Genomic DNA, 11513 nt, shown 5'->3' with positions numbered 1-11513 from the left:
AGAACACCCCCCCCTCCCCCTGCCCCCCCCCCCCCCCCTCTTTTTTTCAAGTTCTATTTTTTCCCCCCCCCCCCCCCCCCGCTCCACACACACAGTGTTTCTATACACTCATAGCCAGAAAATTCTTGTTGCCTAACATAAAATTTTCTTTTTCAGGGCTCAAGATACTTACAGACATTCACAGCTCCAACACCTTCACACAGCCTGAGTGGGGAAAAAGGTAAGAAAGGGGAAGAGATAAGAAGTCAGAATAAGATTCTCAGATTTCCTCTATGCTGGAATGGATCATCTCAGGTGTATTTCTGGCCTATATTTATGGCTTTGCCTAACTTTAAAAAGTACCTTTCTGGCAATTGCAGCAATGCCAGGCCACCCTATTTGGCAAGAAGAGTATGGGCTGGATTTCACCTCTTATTTGCTCCTCAGGTGGCTGCCTTTGTGCAGTGTCCAGCCTGAACAGCCATACGTGGCATACTTGGATAGGTTCAGCTTTAGGAAGGGGAAGGTTCTCTTGGGCAGTCACATGAGGCCAGGTCACAGTTTGGTCAGCAACTCTATCTTTGGGCAAGGTGACCTCCTAGAAACCAGGCAGGGAGTGTATCTTGCAAGACTAGGGGATGGAATGACTTGAGGATGTTCTAAACTGAGAGAATGGGTGTCCAGGTTCTATCCTAGCAAGGACCTGGGTTCTCTGCAACTCTAGACCTCACAGTGACACTGACCTTCATTTTTTTCCTCGGTATACTATGTCCAAGTTCCATTCTTTTGAGATCTGGGATTCCAAGACCCCAGGGTCTAGCTTGGGGTCAGTTCTGAGGACTGACTAAGATATGGAGGAATCAAAAGTGGGCAGATCTATGCAAGTATAATTCCTAGGGCAGCAGGGTTGGGCCCCCACCTCTGTTCTTCGCCTTCCAGCAGCCGCCTGTAGGTGGCGATCTCGATGTCCAGGCCCAGCTTGGAGTTCATCACCTCCTGGTACTCCTTGACCAGGCAGGCCATGTCCTGCTTGGCCTTCTGCAGGGCGGCCTCCAGCTCCACCAGCTTGCAGCGGGCATCACTCAGAGCAGTCTCGCCTTGTTGCTCAGCCTGGGTCACTGCAGCCTCCAGCTTGGTGTTCTGGGGACCCAGAGAAGAACAAGGTGGGTCATGGCCCAGGTCTCTCTGTCCATTTCCTGTCTCAGCCCTACCCCCAGCTGGGAACACCCCAAGAGCAGGCCTCTCCCTTCATTAGCTGAGTCTCTCCCAGGGACCACAACCAGGGACGTGGTCGCGCAGATGGGCTGGAGCATGAATAGTGAGATCCACTGGGGACACACATGGCCTGTATGACCTGGGGAGGCCCCAGGCGACTCTTACCTGGCACTTGGCATTCTCAACCTCAGCCGTCAGCCTCTGGATCATGCGGTTGAGCTCGTTGATCTCCTCCTTGGTGCGGCGCAGCGTCTCCCCGTGCCGGATCACCGTGGCCTTCATCTCCTCACACTGGGGGGAAGCAGAGATGCTCCTGAGACTCAGGACATGTTATCCCACTGCTTCCCACAACTTGCACATCTGCTATCATGTCCTGACAGCTGCCTGTCCCTCCCTTGTCCATCCCACTTAGACAAAGACCAGAGCCCTTTTAGCCTCCCTCCTGCTGGGATCCTGGGAAGAGGGAGCTGGGCTCCTCACCTTGCTGCGGTACCAGGACTCGGCTTCAGCCCGACTGCGGCTGGCGATGTCGTCGTACTGAGCCTTGATCTCGGCCACAATGCAGTCCATGTTCAGGTCGCGGCTGTTGTCCATCTTGACGATGACTGAGGTGTCTGAGATATGGGCGTGGAGAACGCGGATCTCCTGTGAGAGTAGGGGAAGAAGAAACAGCACATTATCTAGGCTTTTCCTCACATTCCCATGCTGATGCCTATAATCTCTTTAGCCCATTTGGAGCTGAAGTCTCAGGTGTGGAGCAGATAATTCTCTGATGAAATTGTGTGACTTTATGTACAGATAAGAAATTCCTTCTAGAGGAAGACACAACCACTTTTCAAATGCTTGCTTCTGGGATAATTAGCCCCAGGTGAGCCTAGGCTGTGCCCCCACCACCAGCTCGCTGTGGGTGCTTCCTGGGGGCCCAGACCCTGCATCAGATCTGTTTCACATTCTCCTGACCAGACTCCAGGAAGGAAGTCTGTTGGCTGCCAGAGAAAGCGGTTTGAGGCTATGTGATGCTTTGTGTGGGCTTCGCTCCCAAGCCACAGCTGTCCTGGGGATTGCGCTCTCTTGGCTTTTTTCAGTTCTCCGTTCCTCTGCCTCCCTTCTTCCCTCTCCTTGCTCTCCTGCAATCCTCCATCCTCAAGCCTGGGTCCCCATGTCAGCAGGCCTCTGGGGGCCTAGGCAGGGGGTTGGGGATGCCCACCAGGGTCGAGAGCCCCCTCACCTCCTCATACAGACGCCGCAGGAAGTCAATCTCCTCAGTCAGGGCCTCTGCATTGGCCTCCAGGTCTGACTTGCGGAGGTAGGCGCAGTCCACCTCCTGTGTGGGGTTCAAGGGGCTGTGAGGCCGGCTGTCCTCAGGACATTGTGAGAGCTTGGCTGGAGTGTGGTGGGGCAGTGAGCACGGGGTGGCCAAGGACTCAGGGTGGGGCTGGGCCTCGGGCACTCACCTTCTTTAGAGCCACAAACTCGTTCTCTGCTGTGGCCCGAAGTGCAACCTCTTCTTCATACCTGAAGTAGGTGGGAGGGACAAGACCGTGCCTGAGCCTCTCTCAACTTGGCCGTGAAGCATGCATGCAAATGAGCTTGACCCTCTCCCTGCTTGTCCCCTTGCATCCAAAAGAAATGGGGCAGGACCAAATCAGGCTGCCTGTCCAGGCCTACTGAGGTACCCCAGAGAGCTGAAGTACCCACTCTCACATCATCCCTGAGCTTCTCAGTGCCGATGGGAAGGCAGGATCTGGAAGTTCAGCGTGTGCATGTGTGTGTGTGTGTTTGCGCGCGTGCGTGTGTGTGCATAGGGTAGGGGAGTGGGAGGTTCATGTTTTTTGCACTCCGGTCTGCATTTTCCTTTCTTCTGCCCCTTGCCCCTTGCCCCTGGCTTTGCTATGTGTGGTGGGGTTCCCTCTCTGTCATTCCCTTCCTGGACTCAGCCAACAGGAGTTAAGTCTGCTACTTCCTCCTGCTTCGTGGGCAGGCCAGCTCAGAGCCAGAGCCGGGAGTATGGCGGCCTGGGAAGTTCATGGCTGAGTGTTATTGAAGGAGGCTGGCTACCCCTTGACACCAGCTTCCTATAGGACCCTGGGGGCACCCTCCACAACGTGCGTCACACTTTAAAACTGATGGCCTGTGTCTGTGACTGGGCCATGCCTGCTTCACAGTGGACTGGGAGCCCCCCAGGGACAGGCATGACATCTACACTTTGGTGCTGGATCACTAGCCCTTTTTGGTCCCTGGCTAGTGCCCAGTAGGGCACTTAGAAACTGTGAGTTGAGTAAAGAAGTAAACTTGAGAAGAATGTCCAGGACTTTGAAGGCTAGAGTCAAAGGGACCAGGAGTGGTAATTTTTCTGGGATCCTAAGAGAAGGGTGTGGTGGATGGAGAGGACATCATTCCCTTCACCTGCTGATGGGAAGGTGAGGTGGACTCTATCCCCCAGGGGCCAGGACCCACCCATAGGTCCTTCCCCACCCCCAGGCAGAGTCCCAGACACAGTCCCAGACACGCCCCTGTCCTGGGAGCTTCCTTCAAGCACTTTCCTGAGCCAGCACCTTCTGGCACTCACTTCTTCTTGTAGCCTTCCATCACCTCCTGCACATGGTTGAGCTCCGACGCCAGCCTCCCGCTGTCGGCCTCCACGCACTCAGCCTCCCGCCTCAGAGTCTCGATGTAGCCCTCAAACAGGGGCTCCAGGTTGCTCTCGCAGCACTTGCGGTTCTGGTAGAACTGCCATTTGGTCTCCAGCAGCTTGTTCTGCTGCTCCAGGAAGCGCACCTACCGCACAGAGGCAGAGCCTTAGAATCTCTTCTTATAGGATCAGAGGCAAGAGGTGGGAGCCGGGGGTAGGTAGGTGGTGGTGGTCCCAGCACCAGGGCCTGCACGTCTTCCACCCTCAGACCCAGAGTCCTCCCTGGTGGTTGTTATGTCAAAACCATACCAGGGCTTAATCGGGTCCCCTGGAAGTCCTTCCTGAGAGCTCGCTATAGTCTTTTCTAGGCAATTACTTGGTGCCACAGAAAGGGCTAAACTATGCTGAGTCTAGATTCTGCTGCTGCTTGTTAATAGCATGTCCTTGGGCACAGCGTGTCACTCCCTCGTGAAGTGGGAGGTTAATGCTCGCCTCATGAAGAGGGCTCAACGAGCCCTGGCATGAAAGGGCGCCCGCGTGCTGGATAGCTACTATACCAAGTCAGGTGTGATTGTCAGTGTGCAAATGAGCAAGCCGACCATTTTAGAAAGGCAGAGTGCAAAAGGTGAAAAATGAAGTCTGTGCCTATTATTAAAACCTTACAACAACAATGCAATTAGAATAATAGTCACCTGGGATATTAGCAGGCATGCTCTGTGCTCTAGCCCTTTCATTTTATAGATGTGGAATTGAAGGCCTAGGGTTGGTACCTGACTGCCTGAGAGCTCACAGTGGTAGAGCAAAGACTCAAACTCTGAGCCTCTGCCCCACGGGGGACCTCGTCTCTCACTGTAATGATGAGAGACTATTGGGCCTCAGGAGAATTGCTCGTCCCTCTCCCTGCCACAAGGCTGGCCTGGCTGACCTGTGTCCTCATTCAGATCCCCTTGTCTAGAAACATCACCACAACCCCGGTAAGTCCTTTCCTATGCTAGCCTTGGTGTTTCATGTTGTTAGGAGTTGCAGACGTTTTTTGGTCCTTCCTGGTGGATATCTCTCTAGTGTGACTTCTTTCAAGGCTGGCTCTGGAGAGAGAGCGAGAGCCCTTGCCATACCCAGAGCCACTTCCTAGTTGAAGTCTTCTCACTTGTCCCCTCGTGCTCCTGCCACTGAATCCAATGGGGAAGAGGGCTGAAGACTTGAGACAGAAACTGCCAAGTGCAGAGGGCTTATGCTGTGTCCAGACCTTATCTCCTCACAAGGCCCAGAAAGTGGGGACTGTAGCTATTGTTCATCCCTGGATCCTGAGGCCCAGACTTGGACCAAGCACTCTGGCCACTGCTCAGCAGCCAAGGAACCACCTGGCAGAGAAACAGCTCTGTGTGATCTGTGGCGTTGTTCCAGTGTTACACTCATGGGCCTGCCCTTGACATAGGGAGCACCACCTTCCCATGTCAGTATCTATTTGACTTCAAAGGCATTGAATACCCACTTGGCAGCCCTGTGTTCATGAAGAGATGTTAGCTCTCAGCACTAAGGTTTCTGCCTCTACTTCCTGCTTCTAGGTTTTCCTTTTGTCTTCCCCATCAGATTGGCAGCTCCTTATGCTATCTTGTTTCTGTCTGTGTCCTAGAGGTATGGCTACTTCTCCTTTTGGAATGGACTAGGGGCTTCTGTGGGCAAATCAGTGCCGGCCTCCGACTCCCTTCTCAGTGCCCAGCCTGAGTCCTGAACATGGAAGGAATTCAGGAAAGGTGTGATCAAGGGCACCCACCTTGTCGATGAAGGCAGCAAACCTGCTGTTGAGGCACTTGATCTGCTCCTTCTCCTCATGCTTCACGCACTGAGCATTGGGGTCGATCTCCAGGTTGAGGGGTGTGAGGAGGCTCTCGTTGACAGACACCGTGGTGATGCAGGGTGGGCTGGGTCCACACACTCCTCCAGAGCGGTAGCCGAAGCTGCGGCCGCAAGAGCCAGCGCGGAAGCCCCCGCAGACACTGCGGCTGCCAAAGCCCCCAGTGAGGCCGCGGTAGCAGGAGACTCCGCGGTAAGGGGCGGCCGTGATGCAGCAGCGGCCTGGCCGGGGTCCGCAGGCTGAGGCGCAGCTGAAGTTCCTGGGGCCAAATCCGCAGCCCACAGTGCTGAAGCCACAGGTCATTTTGGAGATAGGAAGGTGTATGGACAGTGGAGAAGCTGGCCGAGGACGGAGTCGGAAGCTTGTGCTCCCTGGGCTGTGGCAGGCCCTTTTATGCACCAGGGGTAGCTGGCATTAAAAGGCGCAGCAGAGTGACAATAACTGCATTTTATTGGCTTGGCATCATCCCGGCCTCTTAAGAGCCAACCCGGCTTGCCTCTTCAGGGTAGCTGTGTCAACAATCTGCAGCCACAGGCCTGTTTCATCTTCAAAGCTATTAACAAGCTTCCTCATTGCCTCTCCCCTTCCCATTGCTGCTGGAAGCGGAGAAAGGGAAGGGGTCCTGGAAGCATCAGTTGGGCTCCGCGCACTCACTACTGGGAATGGGGTGCAGCGACCTAGGGTGGAGCCTACTCTCAGAATCCTTTTCGGGAAGGGGCATCCCCGGGTTATGGGTCCCAGACCCATGACCTGGCCTCAGGGTGGGTGGCTTGCTGGTCCCAACCAGTGAGCTGTGTCCCAAACAATCTGTTATTCTAGGAGGCTTCTCTGCCTTCCCCTGTCTCTCTAAAGCATGTCCCTTTCTCATTGTCAGTGTCAGCCTTTCCTGGCCTGTTCCTACCCAGAGCCTAGTCAAGGATGGTAGTGGGGGTAAGGAATTGGGAGGGAGCATCGTCTCTGCACTTTGGGTATTCCTAGGAAGACAAGCTATGGGACACTAGATGGGACATGGGAGAAACTAAGTCAGAGAGTTCATGACAGAACTGGGGCTATTCTCCAGAGTTCTGGGCCTCGTTGCTGGGAGACTTCGGGGGAAGGATCAGGAATGTGGAATAACCCAGAGCTACAGAGATGAATCAGGGAAGATTGCTTGGAGGTGGGTTGAAGCTGGACTGGGGTAGGTTGCAGATAGGGTTGGGAGGAGATAAGAAAGGAGTCTGTCTCTGATCTGGAGGCTAGTTTATGTAATCATGCGTTTTCTCATTCATTCAGAAAATTCTTACCACGTCCCAACTGTGCATTGCTGGGTTCTGCGAATCCAGCAGAGACCTGAGGTTTTTGGAGGTTAGGAGAGGGTGGTGTGCACAAAGGGTGCCAAAATTTGGCCAGTGGACAAGGGGGAGAAGCCACAGGTGGAGAAAAGGTCCCAAGGTGCCGAGGCTGAGTCGGGATCTGATATGGGGATGTGCCATCCTTTAGTGTCCCAGCGGGGAAGCTGAATGATGAATATTGGTGTGTGCCCACCCAACCAGGAAGGATGAGAGGTGCTGGAGATGAGGGGAGGGAGGTCACCGGTTTTTGAAATGACATTGCTTCCTCCACTCTGAGGATCCACACTGTGAGAGGAGGTGGGGAGCTCATATGGTCGTTCCCATAGCCAAGCTGTTGTGATTTTCCCCCTCCTCTTTTTGGGCTAGGACCAGGGATGACTGTGGGAGGTAGACAGTGGGACCTAGTTAGGAGGTGCCTTGAACCTGTGGAGCTGAGCCTGTAAACCCTTCCTTCCAAGAACAAGTCTCTTGACTGCCTTTGTACTTAAGGATGACTCCTTTGATGGCCCTGTTTACTAACCAGCCACAAGCAGATGCTGACCCAATCTGGACTAAAAATAGCCCTCCATGCACCCTCCCTGGGCCTCACCTTTTGGCCTCTTTACTCCTCTCAGGGTGAGTGAGCCACTTACATCCCAGGGTGAGAGAGGGCCCGTCCTTTCTGGGAGGGCAGGGGACATTTCCGGCCCCTCCACTTGGGCCCTTTGAATAAATTTTCACAGACTCTTATGTGTGGAGTGGGAGCTCTGTGGGTATGGGCTGTGGGATAGGGACCTCTGGGGTGAGCAACACCCAAGAACGCAAAGTTGGCAGGCAAGGGAGAGGCTGATTCTTGCTGAGCGGCTGGTGGGATTTTGGAGTGTTTCTGTGGGAGGCGTGGCTGAGTGTTTCCTGGGTCACGTATCTGCCAGCCAGCCAAGAAAGAACCAACTCTTTCTCTCCTCTTGTCTCAGCTGGGACTGGTGAGCACCTGGAAGGTTCTCAGTGGGTTGTCTGAAGATCACATGGGATTTATTTCTTGATAAAACGCTGAGGGATGAAAGGTGGTGAAACTTCAGGAAGCATTTCTCTGTTACCCCGCTGGTCATTGCCCTCTGCCCTCTGTCCTTGCTCATCTGTCACAACCCAATGGGCACAGTATCAAATTGCATGCTTCATTGAGGGTCTCTGTGTAGACATGGCCACTTCCTTGGGTCAGGGATGCTGTGAGCATGCCCAGGGCCCTGTCCTGATGGGAGATGATGTTAGTGGAGACTCTGGAGATGAAAAGATGTGGTTTGAAGCCTGGCTCTGCCACTGACCAGCTTTGTGACCTTGGGCAAGTCTTGTTTCCTCAATTTCCCTACCTGTACTCTATGCATGGCAAACCATGCCTTGCTGAGCTGTTGGGAGGATTCAGTGGGTGGGTGCCTAGAGGGGGAGATGCCCCCCCTTCACCCCATACTAACCAGGTGACTGGTCTTGGATCCTCAGAGCCTTGCAGAGGGACAGTGTGCACAGGCTGGGCAGTACCATTCTTAGTAAGCAGAAAACAGCCCAACAGCTTTACAAGGCAATCACGGCCACATCAGAAAGCCTTAATTAGAGCACCTATTTGTAAGTGGCTGAGAACAAAAAGAATGGCAAACTGGGTGAGCCCTTGAAAACACACTTAGACAGGAAGCTGACAAAGGATTCAGCAGCCCAATAGGCTGCTTCCTTCCACCTGGGCTCCAGGCAGGATTGGCTCCCACCCCAACCGTGGTCTATAAAGGCTCTGGTTGAGCCCCAGGTTGGGTCCATTGCCAAGGCTTGCACCCTGAGCCTGCCCTTCACGCGGCTGGCCTGGGTCGGCCTGGGGGCTGCCTTATCCTTGCTGCCTGGAGGGACTGATTGCCCTGTTGTTCTGGTCCTGTTTCCTGCCTGCCTTGCTGGGACTGCGAGAGTCCCTTGGCCTTATTCATCATGGTGGTTTCCTGGTGGGCACTGGCCGTCTGCTTGGATGCTGACCCGCTGATGCTCTTGTCCTGTCTTTTTGCCTTCATATGGAAGGGGCTTTTAATTTTGGTCCCTTCTTAATGGATTTTTTTCCCTATTTATTTATTTAACAGACAGAGACCTATCACAGTAGGCAAAGAGAGAGAGAGGAAGAGAAGGAAGGAAGGAAGGGAAGAAGGAAGGAAGAGAGGAAGAGAAGCAGGCTTCCCGCTGAGCGGAGAGCCTGATGTGGGGCTCGATCCCAGGACTCTGGGATCATGACCTGAGCTGAAGGCAGAGGCTTTAACCCACTGAGCCACCCAGGCGCCACTTCTTAATGGATTTTTATTAAAAATATCTATCTATCTATTTATTTATTTAATAGAGAGAGAGAGAGAGAGAGAGAGGGAAAGAGCACGTGCAAGCACAGGTAGAAGGAGAGGGAGAGAAAGAAACCTCAGGCAGACTTACTGCTGAGGATAGAGTCCGACATGGGATTTGATCCTGGGACCCTGAGATCCTGACCTGAGCCAAAACTGAGAGTCAAGAGTCGGATGTTCAATGGACTGCTCAATGGACTGAGCCACTTGGGTGCCCCTGTCCTTTCTTAATGGAGTTTGGATATATGACTCCATGATGAACGTTTGTAAGATACATCTCAACGCCCATCTCCACTAATTTCTTTAACATAAATTCTAGGAGGTGAGATTCGTGGATCCAGGGAGACTGTCCTGGCCTGGGTTGTGCCTGGCTTGTTGCTTGTCTGGCTGTGGACATAGTATTTCTGTGGGGAGGCCGCTTCTGGAAGTAGTAGGACTTGGAAGCCGGGAAGTGTGGGTGCCAATGACATCCACTAGCTGTGTGACAAGCTAGCTCATCTCTGAGTCCTGTGTCTTGTCATTGGCAAAGCATGTTTGGAATATCGGCTTCCTGGGCCCCATGAAGACGAAGTAAGGGGGCGCACCTGACGGCACACGGGAGGCGGAGGCTGAGAGCGTACCCACCTCCTAGCTGGGGTGGGGCACCTCCCATGCCTTTGCTTGCCCTGTCCTCCAATCTTCCTGCCTCCAGCTATGCCTTCTGGCCTTGAACTCACAGCACACAGGTCTGTGAGCAGGAGCTGATGAAACGTGGCTGCTTCGTGGGCTCTAGAACCGTTTATTAGACAAGTGCTCTGTGCTTCTGTGTATAAAGGAGAATTTAATGTACACCCCTGTCCTTGAGGAGCTGACTGCTTAGTCAGGTAGATCTGTAAATAGGCACAAGTTCAATGGGTAGTAGATATAGTTTCCAGGGCAGTTCATGAAGGACTGTCAACGGACATAGTGGGTCTTATCTCGGGTGCCCAGGGAGGAGCTCTCTGTGAGCCGGTGCAACTGGGAAGACCATGGAAAAGGTCAACCTTGAGCCAGACTTTGAAAGATGGGAAGGGCTTAGGAAAGTCAGGAAGGTGGAGGCAGTGCCAGGCCGAGGATGGCAGAAGAGTCCAGGAATATTCAAGGACCAGTGGGTGAGCACCGGGGGAGTTTGTGAGCGGCGGGGGCGGGGGGGGGGGGGGGGGGGGTGTCGCACCTAAAGGATGAGTGTCGGACACACGCTCAGAAAGCCGGGAACAGGACAAGGATGCCTGCTGTCCATGCCATGCCTCACATACTGGAATTCCCGGCTCAGGACATAAATATGCGTAAGCATGAGACGAGAATTGGGATTGTTTGCACAGCTACATAGAAGACCAAAAAAATCAACTGATAAACTATCCCAATAATAAGATGGGATGAGCAGCCAATGAATTTCAAGGTCAACTTACAGTGATCCCAAGTGTTTTTCTGGATCGGTGCTAATCAGTTAGAAAAAAACCCGGAAAAAGTGGAGATATGCCATTTCCAAAAGGGCTAAAAACAGTGAAGGATTTACGATAGAACAACAAAATATTCACAAGATCATCCTGGAGAGCAGTGTAAGTAAGACTCTATTATGAGAAAAACATACGAGAACATCTGATTAAGTGGAATTATATCATACTCAGGAATAACTGGACCTGAGTCCAAAGATACAAATTCCCTCTAAGTTTATTGATAAGTACAAGGCAAACCCAATAAAAACTCAAGCTGGATTTCGTTTGAGGGGCTTGATAAAACCAATCTCAAATTTATACGAAGGAGTAAAATCCACTGATCGTAAAGTCTGTTGTGAGAGAGGAAAGCAAAGATGTCTGAGGATCAGAGAGCCACAGTAATAAAAACGTGTAATACTTACACAGGAATGGGTAAAGGGGCCCCTGGAACAGAACAGAGAGCACAAAACAGCCCCTTTAATAAAAGGTAAACTTGGTATTTGTTTTTTATTTTTGTTTTTATTTTTTAAAAAAAGATTATTTACTTATTTATTTATTTATTTATTTATTTATTTATTTGACAGACAGAGATTACAAGTAGGCAGAGAGGCAGGCAGGTGGGGGGTGGGGAGCAGGCTCCCTGCTGAGCAGGGAGCCCCATGCGGGGCTCGATTCTAGGACCCCGGGATCATGACCTGAACCGAAGGCAGA

At 52.7% G+C, this 11513-nt stretch overlaps 1 protein-coding gene across 1 annotated transcript in view; it reads right to left on the bottom strand.

The window, feature by feature from the left end:
* Window positions 1-5984, bottom strand: part of LOC116878913 (keratin, type II microfibrillar, component 7C) — a 6715-nt gene extending 731 nt beyond the window's left edge. Inside the window, exons 1-8 of the mRNA XM_032876729.1 lie at window positions 5601-5984; window positions 3764-3972; window positions 2649-2709; window positions 2423-2518; window positions 1675-1839; window positions 1360-1485; window positions 899-1119; window positions 173-204 (exon numbers count right to left, since the gene is read on the bottom strand). Coding sequence (XP_032732620.1) covers window positions 173-204; window positions 899-1119; window positions 1360-1485; window positions 1675-1839; window positions 2423-2518; window positions 2649-2709; window positions 3764-3972; window positions 5601-5984 — 1294 coding nt within the window. The remainder of the gene's footprint in view (window positions 1-172; window positions 205-898; window positions 1120-1359; window positions 1486-1674; window positions 1840-2422; window positions 2519-2648; window positions 2710-3763; window positions 3973-5600) is intronic.
* Between the last annotated feature and the right edge of the window lie 5529 nt (window positions 5985-11513).

This window comes from Lontra canadensis, unplaced genomic scaffold (genome assembly GCF_010015895.1).
Source record: "Lontra canadensis isolate GAN:19392208 unplaced genomic scaffold, GSC_riverotter_1.0 scaffold59, whole genome shotgun sequence".
Taxonomy (NCBI): domain Eukaryota; kingdom Metazoa; phylum Chordata; class Mammalia; order Carnivora; family Mustelidae; genus Lontra; species Lontra canadensis.
This window is presented reverse-complemented; position numbering and strand designations above follow the sequence as displayed.